The sequence below is a fragment of the Microcaecilia unicolor genome, chromosome 4 (genome assembly GCF_901765095.1).
Source record: "Microcaecilia unicolor chromosome 4, aMicUni1.1, whole genome shotgun sequence".
Classification (NCBI taxonomy): domain Eukaryota; kingdom Metazoa; phylum Chordata; class Amphibia; order Gymnophiona; family Siphonopidae; genus Microcaecilia; species Microcaecilia unicolor.
In genome coordinates, this window is record NC_044034.1 from 280,152,796 (window position 1) to 280,177,010 (window position 24,215).

At 42.1% G+C, this 24,215-nt stretch overlaps 1 protein-coding gene across 5 annotated transcripts in view; it reads right to left on the bottom strand.

Annotated features, from left to right (window-relative positions):
* Nucleotides 1–444: 444 nt before the first annotated feature.
* Nucleotides 445–24,215, bottom strand: part of TBL1X (transducin beta like 1 X-linked) — a 473,837-nt gene continuing 450,066 nt past the window's right edge. For all 5 annotated transcript variants that reach the window (XM_030201627.1, XM_030201624.1, XM_030201623.1 and 2 more), the window contains 6 exons: nt 23,679–23,800; nt 19,930–20,004; nt 14,329–14,456; nt 5,883–6,048; nt 3,569–3,670; nt 445–2,914 (listed from right to left, as the gene is read on the bottom strand). In XM_030201627.1, coding sequence (XP_030057487.1) covers nt 2,888–2,914; nt 3,569–3,670; nt 5,883–6,048; nt 14,329–14,456; nt 19,930–20,004; nt 23,679–23,800 — 620 coding nt within the window. In that variant the 3' untranslated portion in view covers nt 445–2,887. The remainder of the gene's footprint in view (nt 2,915–3,568; nt 3,671–5,882; nt 6,049–14,328; nt 14,457–19,929; nt 20,005–23,678; nt 23,801–24,215) is intronic.

Below are 24,215 nucleotides of genomic sequence, written 5' to 3' on the forward strand. Positions count from 1 at the left end.
AAGAATAAGGTTCACAAGCAGTAAGCTGTCTATTCCAAGCAGCTGTGGCCTAATAAACAGGCTGTTCACAAATACAATTTGCTTGGTAAGACAGCTTACTGCTTATGAGCCTTATATTTAGTGCTGCACTGCATTAACCAGTCAGAGAAAACATTGGGCTGTTCCTGCTGGTTTTATGTTAAGCCCCTGATGCAGCTCTTGAGAGGGTGAAACACGGCCATGTTGGGTGGTTGGAGGAAAGTTCTATGCTGATTTTATGTATCTGCCATGAATACATTTTGTTTTATTTCACCATGAGGGTCTGCTTTTCTTTTATGCTTAAATGCTTGTGTCTACAGTTAGGTGCATAAATGCATGTATTCTATAACTGCCTGACATGGCTCTGACCTGCCCTGCCCATCCACCCCCCTCAGGTCCAACCCCCTCCACCCCCCCCCCCCCGGACTTACACACTCTGGGAATTTGAGCGTGCAACTTATAATGTACCAACTAAGGGCAATTACGTCCATAACTATCAATTAGCACAATTAACACCCAGGGCTGCCGAGAAACAGAGCCAGGCCCGGGTTAAGGCCACCCTGTGGACGCAGCCACCCCCACTTGGGATGCAGCCACTAGGCCCAACATGGAATGCAGCCACCGCTGCTGCACCTCACTCAATCTTGGGCTGCCACCAGATCCCGGTGGTGGGTCCCCCTTGGAGGCCAGGCAGGAGCAGACACACTGATGTGGGGGCCCCCACCCCCTACATCACTGTGTTTGCTCTTCCTCATTTTAAATATCAAGCCCATATTTTCTTCCCTCTCTTTGTGTTTTCAGCTCAATCAGAATAGTCTGCTATAGGTCTATGGTACCAAGAGCCTTCAACTGTAACTTCCAGGAATTTCCTGCTGGTTTTAATAAGCCAAATCAGCTCAGCCATCATAGCGACAATCCTTGACTGAAGGTTTAAAACTGTGTCCCCTTCTGCAACCCTGTTAATGTGGACTCTGACTCTCACCAGGTGTGTTGCCAATAAGCATAAGCAGATAATGCCTCCCTCCCGGTGGACTCTGAATGCCTTTCTGCAGTATCCCCAATCTCTAGCCAGTCTGGGTACAAAACCAGTCTCTCTGCATGGCAGAATGTAGCATCTACACCCCAGGCCAGTTCCAGCAAAGCTTCCCTAAGCCTGAGTGAACGTTTTTTGACTATAAGAACAGTAGCTTCATAATACCTGGGTCCATTACATTATTCACTCTGAGCATGCCAATGTATGGTGAACACCAAAGACCCCCCCCCCCCCCTTGTGTCAGCGGAACATGGGAACTGCAAAGGAATCTGAAAACTTGAAATTTGCGACAGTCATCCGTGCAAAGTTCACAGCTCAGGAAACCAACATAGTTTTTCAAGTATTTTATCCAGAAGAGTTTATGCATAAGATGGTATAGACTTGGCTTACTAAAGCTATGATTTAAAGACTAGGCAACTCCTCCCTCTCCCCTAAAATACCCCCCTTAGTACTGAGTAATTTGCCTAAGCAGAGAATTCTGCATGTACATTAAATGCTGTACTTCTATAATTAAAAAAAAAAAAATCTGCAAAGCCTGCACATATTTGACTTTGGGAACTTTTGTCAACAGTATAAATTTGGACCAAGGCAGGAAAAATGTTATGTGAAAATAAATGTATAGAAATCTATTGCCCAATCCTTGAATCTAGCATTGAAATGATTTATCTAGTAGGGCAGGTTCATGCATCATGGATATAGAGTTTCTGCTTTATGGGCAAGTTAGATGCATTCATTCACTCCTGACTGTCTTCATGCTCCCCTTATAGGACTAACAAAGATACTGCATCTTTAATGTAATGTACCTCACAAACTCCTCTGTCACAATTCCAACAATTCAGTCTATGTTTGCAGGCCTTTACAGGCTTTTAGAATTGTGTTCTAAAATAAAAAATATTTTTTTTCCAAAAATACACTGGGTTCTCTCTCTTAATAGTCATCTTTCTCTTGTAAAAATTGTCCCCGGCACATTATCTTCTGTAAAGCATTTCTCGTTAATGCCATTTACCAAATGCGCTCTATAGATTCTAAGAAGCAGGGGAATGAGGATTGAGGGAAGGGGGGGGGGGAAGGGATTAAGGGAAAAGAGGAGAGAGGAAAAAAAAAAAATATGGAAGCAGTCAGTTTCTGTGGTTGTGAAGTCCACCCAGCTGCATCTATTGTGGACAGAAAACAAAACAGAACAAACAAAAAAACAAAACACAAAAAAAATCGAAAAGGAAAATGTTCCAAATCTATGTTTTTTTTAATCCTCCAGGCTGTTATAGTCCAGCTGATAGGAAAAAAAGTCATACTTTGAAAAATAGAAAGTACTGATTACAAATGTGCACATTATCGTTACAAACTGGTCTTTGAACGTCCTTTGGGAGATCAATTGTAGTGTCCAAATTGGAAGGAAAACAAACTCAAACAGCAGGAGTTTTGTTTTTCCTTTTGGTTTTAGCACAGCATTTGCTTTCTTTTCCCATTTTTTTTTTTTTTTGGCACAGCTGCTTCAGCCGTCATAGTAAGATGTCAGATGCGAAATCAAACAGTGCAGCATCTGAAACAGAGGGCTTCGTGCTTCTAAGGCTGAAAAAAGAAAAGCTCAAAGTGGGAACCATCCCCTCTCTCTCTGTGATGTGACACTGTGTGTATTCCTTTTTTCTTTTTTTTAAAGGATCCTTCATGAAGGCTGCAGAAAATACTTGGATCCCATATCCAGGATCAGTCGGTTTCTACACACTTGATTCAGATTCATACAGTTTTGATGCTCTTATTTTCATTCTAAGAACACTTCTAGCTGGGCAGAAACACCACTGGTCCATTTAAAACTTTTTTGTCCACAGGAAATATCCTTTATTTTCGCAGATCCAGAACACAAACCTGAAGAAGAGAAGAAAAATGTTTACAGGTCCACAAAACTGATCCAGTAAAAGTACATTTAAAACAAATCAGAGAAAATATTTCTTCACTCAACATGTAAGTAAACTCTGGAATTCATTGCCAGAGAATTTGGTAAAAACAGTTAGCTTAGCAGGGTTTAAAAAAGGTCTGAGTAGTTTCCTAAAAGTCCATAAGCCGTTATTAAGATGGACTTGGAAAAATCCACTGCTTATTTCTAGGATAAGCAGCATAAAATCTGTTTTACTCTTTTGGAATCCTGCCAGGTAATTGTGACCTGGATTGGCCACTTTTTGAAACAGGATACTGGGCTTGATGAACCTTTGGTCTGTATACTGATGGAATGGAAATCAGGTGCCTCTAAAGGCTAGCTAGAATAATCATATTTTAAGCCAAGGACACAGCTACTGCTGAAATTAAACAGAGAACCCTCCATTTTCCTTCTGAATGAATTCATCTGTGATAATTAACTGCTAAGGAGATATGTCCTGCACCAGTTGGTATCTACGCAGGTAACATGACAAAGACCCACTCATCTATTGCTGAGTGGTTTAAAAATGTGTGCTGTAGGCAGAGTAACTTTTATATAGTATGTCATAAGGCAACACATATCTATTTTCAACTGCCAGTACTTACAGATCCATCTGATGCGCTTGCCCCCACTTTGTCACCTCTGGCATTCCAACAGACCTCAAAGATTCCCCCGGTGCCTCGGTAGCTATGTACTAGAGCACCATTCTGGAAAGAGAAGAGGTTTGGAAACAGGGGTTGAGGTTTCATTTTCATTTTTTTCCCCCATTGAGTCACCTCTTTGGTTCTTGTTAAGCGATTATTTAGATGAAATATGCAGCTAAGTTAGATTGCTGAATGTTAGCAAGCAAATAAGTTATCTAGTCAACTTTAGGACAGCTATGTGGTCCTACTTAAATTTAACAGGATAGCATTGAATACTTGCATTGTCTAGATAACATTAGGCCGAAACCTTGCTCCTCCAAAACTTAGGCCTCCTTTTACTATGTGCTTACCGCGGGATGAGTTCAGGCATTCTGCAGTAAGTTCCGAATGTGCATGAGCAAACCATGCTCTAAAAAATATCTTTCAATTTTTCTGGGAAGGAGCATTTCAGGGGGCAGAGATTCAATGTTTCTGCGCTAATCAGTTAGCACATCTACATTGCAGAGTACTAACTGATTAGTGTACGATTAGCGCGAGAGCCCCTACCATCTACAAAATAGAAAGTTGCCTTTAGCACGTGGCCATTAATTCAGGAAATGGAAAATCAGCCATTTTTAGACTCCGGTAAAAATGCCTTAGGGTGCAGGAAAAACCCGTATAAGGGCAAGCTAAGGCTACTTTCTACTACAGCTTTGTAAAAAGAGCCCTGATGCAGTTAAATTTCCACTGAGTAATGAACTGGGTGCGGTTGAAGTTTAAGTGCTCACTGGCAGCACATTTTTGAAAAAGAAAGTGCATTGGTTAATTCTTGAAGTTAAGGAAGCAATTCTATAACTTGGTGCCTTGGTTTAGATGTTACAATGGGGCGTGCTTAGCGCCAATTCTATAATGGCTGATAGGTGTGCCTAAGATATTCTATAATATTAGCACAAACCTGCACTGATGCGTCAAACTCTGGGGCGACCCTTTTAGCCATGTCAATGGCAGGTGTAAATAGTCAAGTCTAAGAGGTCCTTTTACTAAGGCGTGCCAAAAAATGTCTTGTGCTAGTGTAGGTGCATGTTTTGGATGCGCGCAGGTCCATTTTTCAAAATGTCTGCAAAAAAGGCCCCCCCTTTTTTTTTTGGCCGAAAATGGATGTGCGGCAAAATGTGTCCATTTTGGGCCTGAGACCTTACCAACACCCACTGACTTAGCGGTAAGGTCTCACGCGTTAATTGGGTGGTAATCGTCAGTGAGCGTACACTGTCGATTACAGCCCAGTTAGCACCACGCGGTAGAAAATAGAAAAAATTTTCTGCTGCACAGCAAAAATGTAATTACCACCCGGGGCACATGGTAGCTGGGTGGTAGTTCCAAATTGATGCGTGTTGGACGTGCGTAGGCACCTATGCGCCTTAGTAAAATGGCCCCTAAGTGCACCAGGTTTCTCATGTGACCAATAGCATTCTATAAGTTACATGTGCTACTTGGTGTCATGCCCACGGTCCACCCATGTTTATGCCCATCTTGAAGTTATGTGCCATACCACTTAGACGCTACTTTACCGAATAGTGCCTAGTGCACTTGTTCGCATAAAGGCAAACTAAAGGAGCCTTTTTACGCATGTAGTTCTAGTCACAAAGTTATAGAATTTACTCTTCTGAATATCAACCCCCAGCCTGATTTTTTATTTAATAAAGGCTTTTATTTAAAAACTACAGCAATACTTCAAGAAAACAACAATAACTCAACAAAGTACAAGCCATCAATCTTATGGAAATGATGTGTATAAACAATAACAAACAGCCAAATAACAGCATCTGTAACCTCCATATTTATATAAATCAAAGTTTAGACACAAATTTTACTTACCCCACCCACTACTGTGCCCCCCCAACTATTCTCATACAGCAAAATTCCCCCAACTTCCCAATCACCAGCACTAACCCCTAACCCTCCCCTCCCCATCTGAACTCCAAGCTGATTCACACATAAAGAAAATTGTGAACTTTCAATGAACCCCTCCACCTTCTCCTAGTTTGTCAATGGCTTTCTGCGAATAGCTGTCAATTTTTCCATGTGGTAAATGTAACTCAACTGAGTTTGTGAAAGCTGTACTGAAGGAATTCCTACCTCCTTCCAACTGGCAGTCAAAGTAAACAGTGCCTGTTTCAAGCCTGGAATATATCTATTAAACAGTAACCCCAGCATGATTAAGCATTTAGATTTCTTCCTTGGTTGATCCTTGGTGTTTATTCTGAAACTCTTCTTATGAGATTTGGCTGGAGCTTACCTGAGTGTTCCATATATGAACACATTTATCAAATGACCCACTGGCCAAATATTTTCCATCAGGGCTAAAGGCTACACTGTAGACAGGCTCTTGATGTTTGGTTAACGTATGGATACAAACACCTCGTTCCACATCCCAAAGCCGAACAGTAGAATCAAACGAAGCACTATGAAAACACCATAAGAAAATGCAATTAGATCACTGAACACACATCTATGCTCAGATCATTTTCATCCAGCTCAATTTTTATGAGCTGGTAAGTAGAAATAAAGATGAACAAAGCGATATATTCCTGAGAGTTATCTTGTCGGGTTAAACTCCCTTCACTATGTCGGTGCTGAGTCAGCTAAAAAAATATTATAGATTTTCACGCCCCCCCCCCCCAATCAACAAACTGGTCACTTTCCCCAGGGTTCTATATATGGCACCTTAATTTCCATGCTGATATCGAAGCATATTCTATAACAATGCGCGTAATTGAATTGGTTAACTAGCTAATCAGCACTGTTAATTGGATGTTAAAAAGCAAATATCAGAACCAACTGGCATTACAACTCGCTAAGGGGTTGTTTACTAAAGCTTAGCTCAAGTTGTCTGCAGCAGGGCCCATAGGAATTTGGCATGCCTAAATTCTAAGCCACATAGTTGAAAAGGGAGCGTGGCCAAGGGTGAGGCATGGGCATTTCTAAAATCTATGCGCGTTGTTATAGAATACATCCGTTCTGTGCCTAATTTAGGCATCAGGATTTACGCCAAGTAAATTACGGCATAAATGGCCATGACTACATTTGGTCGCATGGAGAGGCGTTGGGAGTTTTTCTATATACTGCGCGGAAATTTAAGCCTATTCTATAATCTTTAGGCGTACTTTACAGGATACGACTAGGCATAGTTTTTTTCCATGTGGAATTTTCAAGTGCCATATGACTCTCTATTGCCTCAGGTACAAAATTAGATTGTGAGCCCTCCAGGGACATGGAAATACCCCATGTACCTGAATGTAACTCACTTTGAGCTACAAGATCCTTTAGCTACTACTAAATGTATATTTTCTTATATAACTCTTATATATTTCTTAAATACTTCTTAATATGTTTGCTTAATACACTATCATGTTTTATCATTATCATGCTACCCAAAATCCTTCAGTTATCACGAAATGTATACTTTTTCATGTACTTCTGTTACTCATGATGTATTGTAAACCACATTGAGCCTGCAGAGGTGGGAAAATGTGGGATACAAATGCAACAAATAATAATAATACTGAAAAATGTGTGAGCAAATATAAATAAATAAAATATAAAATCTAGTCCATTGTTGATAAGCCTGCATATACTTTGTATCTGCGGACTTAGCATCAAATTTCAAAGTGAAAGCACATGCCTAATTTCCCTTCAAAAACTACTTATTTCATTTTAAATCATTTATAATCCACCTATTTCTAGTGAAGCACACACTAAAACATAAGAAATAATCAAAACATATCACAACTTAAACAACAATACAAACACAGGTTCAAAGTACCCACAGAATTTTGCCGTGCAGATAGGCTTTTCGTGGAAAGCATCACACACTCCCAACCAGGAACCACTCCCACTACCTGTGGCTAAAAGTCCTTGCACTGTGGCACAGTGAACGAGGTAGGGCAGTTTTCATATGACAGTTATTTCTTTAAGAGATTCATTATTCAAGAACAAAGCTCATTGGCTTTTCATTTTTTTAAAATTTAAGATATGGGTTGTACATTATTACAAGTACTACTTGTACAGTGGTTTTCTTTCTGTTTTTTATTCTTTTGTGTTCACATTTCTTTATTGTTATGTCACAACTTATTCAACAATCAAACCAAACTAATGACTCAGTAGCCCAGGTATTTTAAGTACAGATGACATACTTATTCCCTGGAGGTTTTACACTGCTTTATCTTAGGAATTTGGTAGGCATTTTAAGGGGTCTGTCTACTTGGTGGGAACATAAGCAATAGTATGGTGTAGGTTATCAGGATGCAACAAATACTTTTTTATATAAAGGTTGGGAACTGGAAGTTTGCAGACTAAATGCATCTGACAGCAGAGGGTACTTTTTGTATAAAAACAACTGTATAGCTTCCTTTTTCAAGTTTGGAATTGAAGAATGTGTTAAAAGATCAGGTTTCTAAACAGGAACCTAAGAACTACCCAGGAATGCAAAACATTTGATATTCTGGTAGTTAACCAGCCAGACCCAATGTTTGGAAAGTCTTCCCCTGCTGAGCAAAGGTTTACAATTTAATTGCTCAAAAGGGAAGAAGAGGGACAGGGTGGGAGGAAACAGACAGCCAATGAAAATTTTCAGCACTAGTAGTTAAGAGGCAGATGCACTAAAGCTAAATGAGCCTTTAATGACCCTCCAACGAGGAAAATTTGATCCGTTGCATGCATCAAAGGGCTTTTACCGAGGAAGCCAGCAGCTAACGAAAACGGAATGGAGATGAGCAATTAGTGTGAAAACCCCATTGAAACGACATGCACTAACCTTTTCCGATTGCCTTTACGCAGGAAAAAGGCAGGAAATCTAACGAGAGGTCTGGACCTCTCGTTAGGACAGCTCTGTGCCAGGAAAAATCATTAAGTGAAAAAATAAACAAACTTTGAGCCAATCCCAGCGTATTAGCAGAGCTAAAAGCGCTGTGATTGGTCCAAAGGACGTCAGAAAACACATCAAATAAAAAAAATAAAAAAAGGATCGGGAGGGGGCAAGGGCGCTCATCAGGAGCGTCCTGTATGGACGGCCTTGCCCCCCCCCCCGCTGCTCCCCACTTTCCGCCGCTCCCCCCCCCCCCCCGAAAAAGCAAAATGCTAGCTGCCCCGGTCCCCCTCCCTTCCTGTTCCTGTGTTCTGCAGAGCTAACTCCGCCTCCCGTCATTCTTCTGCCCCGTGCCCCGCCCCCGCTGCCCCCCCTGAGGTCGACTACGCCGCTCCCCCCCTCCACCAAGACCCCCCTCCCTATTAACGACCCGAGCAGCGCCTCTCACCTTTTTCAGAAGCGCTGCACGGGCAGGAAGATCTATTGTGTTGGTTGTAGAGTCTCCATGACGTCTCTTCTTCCCTGGCCCAGGCCCCGCCTCCTTCTGACGTAGGCGGAGTTAGCTCTGCAGAACACAGGAACAGGAAGGGAGGGGGACCGGGGCAGCTAGCATTTTGCTTTTTCGGGGGGGGGGGGGGAGCGGCGGAAAGTGGGGAGCAGCGGGGGGGGGGGGGGGGGCAAGGCCGTCCATACAGGACGTTCCTGATGAGCGCCCTTGCCCCCTCCCGATCCTTTGTTTTTGGATTTTGCTGACCGGGTAGCCACGTGTATGTGTTGTGGCTTTTTTTTTTGTTTGTTTTTACGTTTGCAGCATGCGCAGAGCAGCCAGCAAAACGCTTGGCTGCTCTGCGCATGATTTAGGGGCCGATTACCGATGTGTATTGTGATTCTTTGATACATTGTACGTTTGAATACCGATCTGAGCATGTGTGACTTTTTTTTTTGGTGCATTCTTCGTTTTTTAAAAATCGTTAGGGACTTTAACGATTTTGATTTTTTTTACGTTTGGTTGCTGCATCTGCCTCTAAGTTAGGTGGCTGCCTTTCTGCTGAGTTGCTTAATGATATCCACCATATACTATGAAACAAGCACAAAGGGACTGCAGAGACAGGGTGCCTTCACCCACTACCAATCAAAGCTTTCCTGTTACTGTCAGTCATACTTGGTTTCCATATCTTACCTCTCATGAGTCTCTCAAGGTTTATCATGGGATGTTAACAAAAATAATGGTCTAGAAAGATATCCCACCCAGGTCCGACTGCCTCCACCCCTCATCTTATGCTTTTATCAATGCAAGATTCAAGGTTACATTTATTTGATTCAGCGTAAAGACAAGCCATCAAAGCTGTTTACATATTCAAAATAAAGGAAAAGAAATAAGAGTCTACAGAAAAAGACAGCAAATCGTTGCATTCCAATAGCGTCCCGAGGAAGAAGGTAGCCTGCTTGCAAAATGGTCAAATTCATACCTTAAAAGCTATTTTAAAAAAGTGTGTCTTGAACTTAGTTTTAAACATGGGATGAGCGCCATCTAAGCACCCAGGGGCCCTTTTACTAAGCCGCAGTAGGCTCTACGCATGTGCAGTGTGCACCAAAACGAGACTACAGCCATGCCAGCATGCCCCCTGGTGGTAATTTTGGATTTGCTGCACGCCCGTAATGCCTGAGAGGCTATTTATTCCCTCCCATGCGTGGTGTTTCCGGCAGTAGTTGGCAGTTGGCGTGCGCTGACCGGTCACCACACACATAGCACATGAGCCTTTACCGCTAGATCAATGGGTGGCGTTAAGGGCTCAGGCCGGTTTTAGGTACGCGCTGGATTCAGTTTTACCACATGCCCTTTTCCTGTCCCATTTATCCAGAAGTGGTAAAAACTGAACTGGCGCACGCCTAATACATACGCCCACACTACCGCAGGCCACCTTTTACAGCGGCATAGTAAAAGGACACCCCAGATAATGGGAGGGCATTCCACAGTGTTGGTCCAACTACACTAAAGGTAGCTAACGGAACCTCCCGGACTGAAGGAACCATCAAAAAATGTTGCCGATTGGAACACTGAGCCCGATAGGGAACATAGGGCAAAAGATGAAAGCTTACAAGTTCCACTTAACTCTCAAAGGTATTAGGTTAATGCTGGGTTCTCAACCCAGTTCTCAGATATACCCAGCCACTCTGGTTTTACTTTTCAGCATATGGAAAATGAATATGCATGAAACAACTGTGCATACACTGGAAGCAATGCATGCAAATCTCACTCAAGCATATTCATTGTGAAAATCCTGAAAACTCAACTGCCTGGGTGTGTACCGAGGACTGGGTTGAGAACCACTGGCCTAATCCAATAAAAAATAAGGTAATAAATAGAAATATAAACAAGACAAAGAAAAGAAAAGAAAGTAAGATGATTTGATTAGCTTTCGAAGGTAACCCTTCTTCTTCAGATCAGAAATTCAGAAATGAGCAAATTATGACATATATCAGAATATCAAAAATATGTCATTTGCTCATTTCTGAATTTCTGATCAGAAAAAGGGTTACCTTCAAAAGCTAATAAATAAATGTATTAAGTTAGTACAATAAAAAAAGGTATCATCTTACTTTCTTTTCTGTGTGTCGCCTTATTTCTATTTACTACCTTAAAAAGTAAAATAACACGGCTACTCTACCACGTTACCCACAAAAAAAAGTAAGAAGCAGTGGAGGAGTGGCATAGTGGTTAGGGTGGTAGACTTTGGTCCTGGGGAACTGAGGAACTGAGTTCAATTCCCACTTCGGGCACAGGCAGCTCCTTGTGACTCTGGGCAAGTCACTTAACCCTCCATTGCCCCAGGTAAGCTGCATTTTGCCTGCCATGAGTGGGAAAGCGCAGGGTATAAATGTAACAAAAAAAATAAAAAAAATAAATGATCCAGGTGCTCACCAAAGACAGAAGAAAGGTAAAACCAATCTTCTCTGTTGTTAGCAAGAAAAGATAATGGTTATGTAAAGATTTTTGGCTCTACTCATTTAATTCTGACACTGTACATGAGTATCAGGCTATTGATGGTTATCTAAGCTCTATTAATGTGCTTCATGGAGTAATTTGTGGCTTTATGGTGGACCTTTCATGCTGAATAGCACTTTCAGTGCTTGAATCCACCCCTGGGGAAGGCAAATGGAATCTGATTTCTAGTGAGACTACAGTGGAATTGTATCAACTTGTTGGGTCATTCCTTCTGAGAAACAGCAATTTGCTTGAAATGTTAGGGAAGCCTTGATCCAGTCATGAAAGCAATTCATCTTTTGTTGGGTTTAACCTTTGCATGGGAACAATAACAAAAAGATTTTTCTTGTTTTCACTTTTCCTCCTTGCTCTGGTTTCTAGCTAGTTCTTTTATCTTTTTCATTACAACTTAGACTCTGTTCCATTTGAGATGACACAGAGGATTTTCATCCCTTTAATCTACTGCATTCAAGAGAGGAGACTGCGGATTTTGGTATGTGGGGTCAAGAAATGAGTGCCACAAATTGTTTTGCTTTTCTACAACAGAGTTATTGCTTGCACCTTGTTATCTGACCTTTATTTCTTTGTGAAGTACAGCTGAGAATTTCATAGTCAGGGTAGCAGTGTCAAAGCATAAGAGGTTACTCTCTATTAGAGAATGACACGGGGACAAAGATTGTCCTCAACCCCGCCCCATCCCTGTGGGTCCTGTATCTTCCCCATCCCATCCCCGCAGGTCCCGTATCCATCCCTGTCCCGTCACCACAGGTTCTGTCCTCATCCCATCCCCGTGGGATCTGTCCTCATCTGTCTTATGATTTTATATTTAAATCTTTTTATTAAAGTATAAAAAGGAACAATGTGCTGTTTATAAATCCAAAATAGAAAACAATAATAACAATGAGCAACTATACTAACCCCCCCACCACCATCACCCTCTACCCTTTCAAGCCCAATAATAGCTGACTTCTACTACCCTAAGGAATCCTAATCCACCCTGTTAAAACGTCCAGGGGTACAAAATACAATCCATTCTGTATGCCCTAGCGGGGGAGAAATATGCCCAATGAAGCACTGTTATGATTTTTTAATCTGTGGATAACATAGTAACATAGTAAATAACGGCAGATAAAGACCTGAACGGTCCATCCAGTCTGCCCAGCAAGATAAACTTATTTTACATGGTATACGCTGACCCCCTACGCTTTAAACTTCATTGGCTACCTGTACAGGAGCGCATTGCTTTTAAGATCTGCTCCCTAACACATAAAATCATCTATGGGGATGCCCCGGAATACATGTTCCCCTTGATTGACCTTCCGCCTAGAAATGCCAACCCTGCTGCTCGGTCCTATCTTCACCTCCATTTCCCGAATTGTAAGGGAGTCAAGTATAAGAAAATCTTCGCCTCGTCTTTCCGTTACTGGAGTCCCAAATACTGGAACACGTTACCACGCCACCTTAAAACTCAAGTGGACCATGCCCTTTTTAAGAAGTTGTTAAAGACATTCCTCTTTGCTAAGACTTATCCCTCAATTTACCATGTTGATTAAAACATCCCTTGTCCCTTACCCTACTTAGTTCACTTTGTTAGTTTCTTCCCCCATGTTTACTTCTTTATGCTTGCCTAAGCTGTTAAGTTTGTACTCTTATGTAATTCTCTGTAAGCCACATTGCGCCTGCATGTGTGGGAAAATGTGGGATATAAGTAACAAATAAATAAATAAATAAATAAATAAATATAATACTTTATATGTATACCCGAGTTTGATTTGTCCCTGCATTTCTTAGGGCACAGACCGTAAAAGTCTGCCCAGCACTGTTCCTGTACTAAATGTTCTGAAGCTAACGTTGAAGCCCCTTAAAAATTACAATCCAGCCCATCCATATCTATTCAGTCATGATCAGGGCACAAGGGAGAGCTTGAAGGCAGGAGACAAGGTCTCAGAACCTGCTCTCAAATCCTTGGGGCCCTTTTACTAAGCCGCGTAGGCGCCCACATGTGCCCAACGTGCACCAATTCGGAAATACTGCCCGGCTGTCTCGTGGCCTGGGAGGTAATTTCATTTTTTACGTGCGCCACTGACGATTACTGTCTGGTTAACGCACGAGACCTTACCGCTAAGTGAATGGATGGCGGTAAGGTCTTAGGCCCAAAATGGACGCGCGCCAATTTTCATTTTGCCGCACATCCATTTTCAGTCAAAAAAAGGCCTTTTTTTGCAGGTGCGCTGAAAAATGGACCTGCGCACGCCCGATACACACATCTACACCAGCGCAGGCCACGTTTCGGCGCACCTTAGTAAAAGGACCCTCTTGTGTGTACTACAAAGGTGAGAGTATACATTCTGCCACTAACAGCAGTGGAAAATACAGACAAATGAGCAAATGCCCTTTATTGTAGAAATTTGAAAAAGGACTCCTTTTTTAAGTTTCTGTAATATAGAGCTGCCACATTTGGACTATTTGCTTGTTTGTCTAGTATTTCCCACTGCGTACTGTCACTCTACTCATGTTTTGAGGCCTTTCTTTTGGTTTTCTCTGTTGCTGAGTTATACAGTCTGCCACTTCATTTAATCCATTTTTTAAGTCAAGGTGAGGCCAAATGAAAGACTGCCTGAAGCTGAAGGAGGCACAGCTTGTTAATTGGATTTGGGCCCTTCACATGTAACACTGGCCCTGCGTGAGAAAGGGGCTGCTGATACAAGCCATTGCATCTGCTTTTCTAGCTAAGATTAGGGATACTCTGTACAGCTCCCCTATCATGCATCAAGCACAATTACAACTGTTTTGAGAAGGTTGCCAAAGACTAGCTATTTCTGGAGAGTTGAAAACCCACAAAGCTTTTCCAGGTGTTCGTCATTGGCTTTCCTACTCATTCTATTTTAATACCTTGCCAACATGATGTTAGAATTTGGGTTATTGGTGCCGGGTCCTGTGGGGCTCCACTTGATGGTATAAATCTCTTTGCTGTGAGCCTGAAGGTCGTGCACACACGTGTCTTGTTTCATACTCCAAATCTAGGGAAGGTCAAGAAAGAAAAATAAGCAGGTTTGGTCATTATGAAGCTTTCTCACTTCTTCCTTCACACACTCTCCACAATGAATTGAATTTATTCAGAAACATGGCAGAATTCTATTAGTGATGTCCATACCGTGGACTGATTGCAATGTCGGGCATTAGGAGGTTAATTCTATAAAGGAGCACCAAAATTTAGGCACTAGGAAAGAACAAACTTGGAGCCCATTTTATAAAGAAAAACATGCACCTACTTTTCTGTATAGAATACTAGTCTAAGTCACTCCCCACCTAACTTGGGCACCAAAATTTGGGCGTGGATTGAAGATGCATGTGCAAATTAATTAGCTAACAAGCCATTAAATAGCAATAAATTGATGTCAATCAATCACTGCAGTTAACTGGCAGTAATTCGATTTTGTGAGTGCATCTTCCTGTGTGCTATTCTAGAACCCTGAGCACCGAAATCCCCTAGTGTAAAACTCAAACAGGGGAGTGGCCAGGGGCATGGTAGGGGCTTCTAAAAATTTGCATGCAGAGTTATAGAATAACGCTATTCCCATGCCCAAATGCCTAAGTTGGGCACCAGCGGTTACACTAGGTTACCAGGTTTAAGCTGACATAAATACTGGTACCCAAATTTGGGTGTGGGAATGGGCTCTAAGTGCTATTCTGTGAAGTGCCCTCACCTCGGGGTGCTCTTGATAGCATAGCGCCATGCCGTTTTTTTCCAGCGCCCAAATTTTAGGTGCCATTTACTGAATCCAGTCCTTTATGCATATTTACACCAGCCATGGAGCCAGTAAAAATGCTCATGTCTAGACTGCAAAAGAACGTACAAAGATATAAGATTTCATAATTTACATCCACGCTCCACCCATTTGAATTCCCGGATGCAAAGTTCGTACCATTCTGCATACTTCCAGAACACTGATTAGCTGGAAAATAGTCATTTATGCATGCGTATGCATATATGAACCTAGGGGGGGCCTTTTACTACAGCTTAGCATGCGCTAAATGCTAATAAGCCCATTTTATACATATAGGCTTCTTACCCCCTGATATTCAAAAGCAACTAACTGGCCAGACTCGGCACCTGTCCGGTTAAATGCTCACAATTAGCCGGTTATATCACTGATATAACTGGCTATCCGCCGATTATCAGCGCAAGTTTGGTAGCCATATTTGGCCGTGTAACTACCAGGCCTACCTTTGGCCGGTTCAAATTCAACTCGCCAGTGCTGAATATCAACTTGGTTGGTTGGTTAAATTTGAACTGGCCAAAAATAAACCAGATAATCAATGCCTGTCACTGGAGATGGTTCAGGACTGAATATCCAGGCTTAGCACCGACCACGGTAGTTAGCCTGATTAACTCTCATGGTCTGAATATCGGGCCCTTAAGAGGGTCTTTGCCAATGCATTCCTATTGGCATCTCTAACGTTTAGAGCGCCCGCAATTTTAGTGCGCGCTAAAAACAGAGCGCGCCTTAGTAAAAGACGACCTTAGTGTTTGGTGCGCTCTAATTCCATTAGTACACGCTAAGCTTTAGTAAAAGGGTCCCTAAATGACTAAAATGCCAGCATTTACGTGCATTCTTGCTGCATAAAACTAGATAGCTCTTTAAAGAATTAGCCCCTAACCCCCGGATTCCATATAGTGCGCCTTCGGCACGGATTCTATAACAATGTAACTTAACAAACTTAAGCTAATGAGCGCTGATAACAGCACTTAACAAGCAATAATGAGCACTAACGGGCACTGATTAGAATTTAGGCACATAACTCACCAAGAGTATGCTGTAACAACGTGCGCCAAACTTCTAACGTGCGCAGGCAAAAAGGGGCATGGTTATGGGCATTTTGTGAGCATTCCGAAATCTACGCACATAGTTAACAGAATTTGGCCCAGTGCACCGAAATCTATGCGCTGGGATTTATGCCACATATTCGTTGGTGTTAATGGATACGCGTAGATTTAGGTGCTGAAATATCAACTAAGTGTATGCTATAATCGGCGCCTAAATCTAGGCACCAATTATAGAATATGTTTAGTCAGCACTGATTTCAGCACATTTTTTTAGGTGCATATATAGAATCTCCCCATAAGTGACCAGGGAGTCAGCAGTGGCTGCTCTTGCTTCCTGTGCACAAGAGTTCACTTGCATCTGCTAAACCAATGGTGGGGCAGGGACTGCTGACCAGCTGCAAGTCTCAATTGCTTCTGCACTGGACAAGCAATACAGTCATTGCCACAGGAAAGGAGAAGGAGAGAATGGATGAGGTAAGTGACAAACGTAAACAAAGTGGGAAATGGACCAGGGACTCCAGAGACAAGGAAAACAAACTCAATACCTCAAGAACATTTATTGATCATGGACTCAACACAGGACCTGCTTCAGGAGTCTTTTGAATAAATAAATGAACAAAATCTTCAATGTCTTGTCTTTTAATCTTATGACACTAAAGATCGGTCTTTAAAAAGACCTTTGTGGTGGTATCGCTAATGGTAGGTAAAGTCTGGGTTGTCTGAATATCGAGGGGCCTGTATTCTGTGTCCATGGAGAAAAATGCTTACTACTAGGGCACATGGGCTACTTTTCTCGCAGGTCTCCTCAGAATCTCACTAAATTAGGGAAAGACCTTCTTCCTACGCCTCCACCCTTAAATCATGATGGGCTGAATTTACTAGCTATTCCTCATACCCTCTACCTTATATAGAGCATAATGGGATACAGCTTCTGTTACCTCCTCCTCCTCCCTCAACTTTACAATGTCTCCACTATACCACCAGTTCACTATTATCAATTAAAATTATTTTTTTTTAAATTAAGAAGTACGAACTCCCCAAAGGAAGGGAGTTGTTCACATATTTGTGCACCACAACAGCACCTTAAGAGGCAACACATTTAAATTAAACTGTGTAGAATGAAGAGGACAGCTCTACAGCCCTGTGTATTTATTCATTGTGATTTGTACAATTCACCACAAGGGGGAGCCTGAAGATAGAAGTTAATATCTGGAAACCTGCTCTTTAAACCTTGTGTGTACTGCAAAGGTAAGACCAAGTCATCGTGTTATACATTCTGTCATTTCATCTAATCCATTTCTAAATTTAGGATGAGGCCGAGGCATTTCCCTTTCTCATTACTGAAGTTTTCCTCTAATGGCAAAAAGCCTCATCCTTCATTATCAAAAATATTTTTATGGCTAGACTTTCTTCCAATATTTCAAATTCAAAATCATACCTTTAATTGACAATACCATACCATAAAGCCGTATCACCCATGAAAGGGTCACAAACTGGCCTGAGGCTGACAGCACTGGTGGGGCGTAATCCGTGCAGAAAAAGCAAACCACAAACGTTATCAGCTCTGCGACAGATTGTTCACTGTTAAGAGAGTTCAGTTTCAAAGCAGCGGTTTGAACTATCATGTCAGGTAAGCTGAAATATTGCTTTTGTGCATGTACAGGACCATAGGAAAACACTACCATACACCTACAGTATATGAAAGGGAACTTTGCAATTAAAAATTATTATTTCACTAATTTGGAACATAGTAGGCTCATTAGAAAGCATTTTGCCCAGTGTGTGGTGGTGTTGGGCAAAAAAGCGAACAGGATGCTAGGAATTATTAGGAAAGGGATGCAAAATAAGACCAAGAATATTATAATGCCTCTGTATCGCTCCATGGAGCAACCTCACCTTGAGTACTGGATTCAATTCTGGCTGCCATATCTCAAAAAAGATATAGCTGAATTAGAAAAGGTTCAAGGAAGGACAACCAAAATGATAAAAGAGGATGGAACTCCTCCCATATGAGGAAAAGCTAAAGAGGTTAGGGTTCTCCAGCTTGGAAAAGAGACAGCTGAGGGAGGATATGATTTAGGTGTATAAAATATTGTGTAGAACGGGTAGAAGTGAATCGATTTTTCACTCTTTCAAAAAGTACAAAGACCAGGTGACATTCAATGAAGTTCTATGGAAATTGTTTTAAAATAGAAGGAAATATTTTTCACTCAAAGAATAGTTAAGCTCTGGAACTCACTACCGAAGGAACAGTGGTTAGCCTTTCTGGGGTCAAAAAAGGTTTGGACAAGTTCCTAGAGGTACAATCCATAGTCTGTTATTGAGATGGACATGGGGAAAGCCACTGTTTGCCCCGGGATTTGTAGCATAGAATGTTGCTGCTAATCAGGTTTCTGCCAGGTACTTGTGACCTGGATTGGCCACTGTTGGAAGCAGGATACTGGGCTAGATGGACCATTGTTCTGACCCAGTATGGCTACTCTTATGTTCTTGTTCATGCTTAGGTGGCTGTAACCCTATATGGACCATCAGGGGGCTATGATAGTCTGTTAGAAGACACCATGAGAAAGTCACAGTTGTTTGCACAATATAACTCATCTTACCAGCCCTTCCTGAATCAATTAGGCTGAAATGCTCCCTTTGGAAAATAACTAAGCTTCATAAAGAAACAATCTGATATTGAATGGGTATACTGTTTTAGGATTTCTGAGGCTCTCTTCTTCCGCAATGTTACAAGTATGGTATGCAGCTTCCACGGTCAGAAGGCCCCCCAACCCTCCTGGTTCATCTCTTTTTATTCCTATTCCTCCATCTTGTGGAGATATTTCTTGTATGTCTCTCCCTTTGTGTATTACTCTGTTACCAGTGAGTACTTCACAGTTGCAAGAGGGATGCAGAGCCTCAGCTGGACATGAAACTGAGGAAGGCGAGTTCTGCCTTTGCTATTTTCCATTGTGTCCTTGGTCAGCAGGCAAGTAACCAGTCATTTTGAGACACACTGGGCAGACCGAAGGTCCATCAAGAACAGTATCCTGTTTCCAACAGTAGCCAATCCAGGTCACAAGTACCTGGCAAGATCCCTAATCAGTATAACACATTTTATGCTGCTTATCCCCGAAATAAGCAGTGGATTTTCCCAAGTCCATTTTAATAATGGCTTATGGACTTTTCCTTTAGGAAGCTATCCAAACCTTTTTTAAACCCCACTAAGCTAACTGCTTTTACCACTGAGCAAATGGTAGCATGAAATGTGGAGGGGAGTCTTTACTGAACCATAAAGCTCAGTTAGCTTTTACGTTGTAAACCCACAATGCTGTTGCTGTGTTCTTATTGCATATGTTTAATAAGTTAATATTAAAAAAATGAACACCAATGAGCTGTAAAAATGCAGCTTACATGTTTAGCATACGGCCTCTTTTACAAAGTTGAGCTAACAATTTCCATGTGGCAAATGAGAGGAAGCCCATAGGAACCTAATGGGTTTCATTTGCCGCACCAAAAATCGGTAGCACGGCTTTGTAAAAGAGGCCCCTGAAGAGGTGACGCAGAAGCTAACTAGTCAAAACATGGCCTTTACACCTGAAATCGACTGATAAGCAGATAAATTACATTTCAGTGCAAAAGACAGGACTGCAGTGTCAAGCCATCTGATCAAAGTAGATTACCTTCAATGTCATGTCATCAGAGCAGGATGCTAGCAGCATACCAGAGGGGTCCCACTTGATTGCATTAACTTCATTCTGAAAATAAAGATTTGTTTACATTCAGGTTTATATACGAGTCCCTTGCAATATCTCTGGTGCCCAGCAGGGGGCACTCCGATTTTACTTTTCTGTTATGACAGATTTGACAGACAGCAAGAACAACAGAAGCGGTTACTCTTCTGTATACAAGGAAACCAATTTCCCACCCAGAAGCAAAAGCCACTGGCAAAATATGCAAATAAATTTGTAAGAAAAAATTACGGCGGTAACTGAAGTATTACAGTGACTACAAATCTAAATCCTTGAATATACACATTTTGCAGTTGAACATGTTCTCCTTGATTTTCATTCATGCAGCTTCAATTTTTTTCTCTTAAAAGAAAATGATCAAGTAGAAATACTAGTAACTAGAGAATGACATGGGGACGGGGACCCGCAGTAACTGCGGGGATGGGGACAGGGCTGACGGGGTGGGAGCAGATTCCACAGGGATGGGGCAGGGATGGGGACAGAACCTGTAAGGACGGGGACAAACTTTTTGTCCCCATGTCATTCTCTACTTTGAAGCCTGTTAATGAAGTGGACTGTTTGATTGATGTAGACGACAATAGTTTTATTTTTTGGAAAAACAAGCAAACATGCTGGTCACAGCTAGCAAAATTTGCATGGGGGGGTCCTGTACATCCTGCTACCAGCACATCTTCTAAGAAGACATCTTCTATTGCAGGAGGGACTGTGGAAGAGAGGAGAGCTAGACTGAATCCTGATATTGTTGACGACTTCTTATTCATCCACAAATTACAAAATCATAACAGTGCTTCATAGGGCATATTTCTCACTCCAGGGCATACAGAATGGGTTGTATTTTGTACTCCTGGACATTTTAAACAGGGTGGATTAGGATTGGGGTTGGAAGGGTAGAGAGTGGTGGTGGTGGGAGGGTTTATTATAGCTGCAAATCGTTTCTTTTTAATTATTTATTTATTTGCAGCATTTGTATCCCACATTTTCCCACCTATTTGCAGGCTCAATGTGGCTTACATTATGCCGTAATGGCAATCGCCATTCCGGAGTGAGAAATAGAGTACTTTAATAAAAAGATTTAAATATAAAATCATAAGTGTTCGAGGCTTCTGCAAATGAGAACAGAGCACACAGGGATGGGGTGGGGACAGAAACAGAACCTACGGGGAGGGGGCAGGGACAAGTTTTATCCCCTTGTCATTCTCTACTAGCAACAAAAATAAATGGACGTTGGTTATAATAAAAAAAGAAATACCCAGGATTTCTGCTATTAATTTTATTTGCCAGGACTCTTTCCAGCTTATAATCGAAAGACAAAAACGCCTATATTGCGACCTAAATCGGGAGATAGGCGTTTATCTCCCAAAAACAAATAACGCGGTATAATCGAAAGCCGAACTTGGACGTTTTCAACTGCACTCCATCGCGGAAGCGTACAAAGTTGACGGGGGCGTGTCAGAGGCGTGGTGAAGGCGGGACTGGGGCATGGTTATCACCCGAACAAAGATGGGCGCCTTTCGCCGATAATGGAAAACAAGTATGCGTTTGTAGCTAGAATTTAGGGCACTTTTCCTGGACCCTGTTTTTTCACGAATAAGGCCCCAAAAAGTGCCCTAAATGACCAGATTACCACCAGAGGGAATCGGGGATGATCTCCCCTGACTCCCCCAGTGGTCACTAACCCCCTCCCACCACAAAAAATGATGTTTCACAACCTTTTATTATTTTCACCCTCAAATGTCATACCCACCTCCCTGGCAGCAGTATGCCGGTCCCTGGAGCAGTTGTTAGGGGGTGCAGTGGACTTCGGGCAGGTGGACCCAGGCCCATCCCCCCCCTACCTGTTACAATTGTGCTGCTTAATGCTTAGTCATCCAACCCCCCCCAAACCCACTGTACCCACATGTAGGTGCCCCCCTTCACCCCTTAGGGCTATAGTAATGGTGTAGACTTGTGTGCAGTGGGTTTTGAGGGGGATTTGGGGGGCTCAACACACAAGGGAAGGGTGCTATGCACCTGGGAGCTCTTTTACCTTTTTTTTTGTTTTTGTAAAAGTGCCCCCTAGGGTGCCCGGATGGTGTCCTGGCATGTGAGGGGGACCAGTGCACTACGACTCCTGGCCCCTCCCACGAACAAATGCCTTGGATTTATTCATTTTTGAGCTGGGCGCTTTCATTTTCCATTATCACTGAAAAACAAAAACGCCCAGCTCACAAATTGTCGAATAAAACATGGACGTCTATTTTTTTCGAAAATACGGTTCGGTCCGCCCCTTCACGGACCCGTTCTCGGAGATAAACGCCCATGGAGATAGACGTTTTCGTTCAATTATGCCCCTCCACATAAACCTCATTCAATGTAGTCGACTGGCTTTCTTCTGTGCTGACTTGAACCGGACCCCTAATCAGCCATCACAGCATCATGAAGAAAAACTGTGAGGCCTAAGATTACTTTAGAAGTACAGTGGTTTTTGGTTGAGACTGGGGAAACTGCTGACTGTTCAACAATCTCAATATTACTTCATTCACATGGCCTGTCTAGGACGAGGGGAAGAAGGAAACCACATGGCATTTGCAAGCAAACATTTAGAGGCCACAGCACTGTGTAAGGAGAACATTATATGGTCTAATGAGATCAAAATGGCACATTTGGTCTCACTGCTAAGCAATAAGCATCATTAAAACAAAATACAGCCCATCATCCTGATAACACCATCCCTACAGTGAAGCCTGGTGGTGGCAGCATTATGTTGTGGGGATTTGTTGCAATAGTGGGGATGGGAAGGATTTGAAGACTGAGGGGAAGATGCATAGGGCAAAGTACAGGTAGAACCTGGAGTTTAACCTGTTCCAGTCCGCCATGATCTGAGACTGGGGAGAAGGTTCACCTTTCAGTTGAATAGTGATCTAAGATCAATGCAAAAGTAGCAATGGAGTGGCTCAGCAAGAAGAAAGTGAATGTTCTCAGGCAGCCAAATTAAACCCCAGATCTTCAATCCAACAGAAAATCAGAGGCAAGACTCGAAGACTGCAGTTTGCAGATGATCCCAGCTATTCTGCCAAGAAGAATGAGCAAAACTGTACCAGTCCTGCTGTGCAGAGCTGGAAGTCACTTATTATAAATGACTCATTGCTGTTATTGCTAAAAAAAAAAGGGGGGTGAGGGTGGGGGCATGCCTCTAAGTACTGAGTAATGGGATGTGAAAACTTACATAATCGAGACATTTTCATTTTACTTGTTTTTTTGTTCTGATTTACCTGCGTAATTTACATGTTCTTTCATAATAAAAGTGCAGAGCACATTGAGAAGATCAGTGAATGCATTTTGAATTGTATTTTTAGTCAGAATGTGAAAACATATTGTGTATATACTGTAATTGTACTATGGCTGACATTATAAGTGCCAGAACTATATGAGATAGTTCAAAATGTGTTAAATCTCAAAAGATTTTACTCTAGCCACTGGAGAGTATTTAACATTGAAGATGTACACTGTTTTTAAATAAATTTACCAGTTTTTCCTTAAATGCATAACCACGAAAAAGTCTATCTAAAGTGAGTCACTAACTTTTATGGGTGACGGATAAAATCCTTTCAATCATCCTGTAACCATGACAAACAGCTTAACATTACTAACTTAGTTCTGGCAATGACCTGGCTCTACCTGAAGCCGGGACAGTGACTTACTGTGTGTCCTTGAAATGTTTTGACTGGGCGATCGCAGCCGAGCCTGCATACGTGGATGCACATGTCAGTGCTACAGGAAGCAAACGTGGTGTTGTTCTGCCAGTCCACATCCAGAGCAGGGGCTGTGAGGTAAGAATGGCAAGAAGAGATCGCATGAGTTGTACAGCCCTCGAAACAACATATTATGAGAGCTATGAAGAATGTTTAAGACTCTAAGGGGGGAAAGTTATCAGCATAAGCTACTGTTAAGATGGGTTACATAACATAGTAACATAGTAAGTGACGGCAGAAAAAGACCTGTACGGTCCATCCAGTCTGCCCAACAAGACAAACTCATATGTGCTACTTTATATGTATACCTGACCTTGATTTGTATCTACCATTTTCAGGGCATAGACCGTAGAAGTCTGCCCAGCACTAGCCCTGCCTCCCAACCTCCTGTCATGGTAGCAGCTAACGAAAATTGTATGCAAAGTCAATATAATGAGCTAATAACTATACAAATGTACATGCAAAGTGATGTACAGCTGTTCTTCA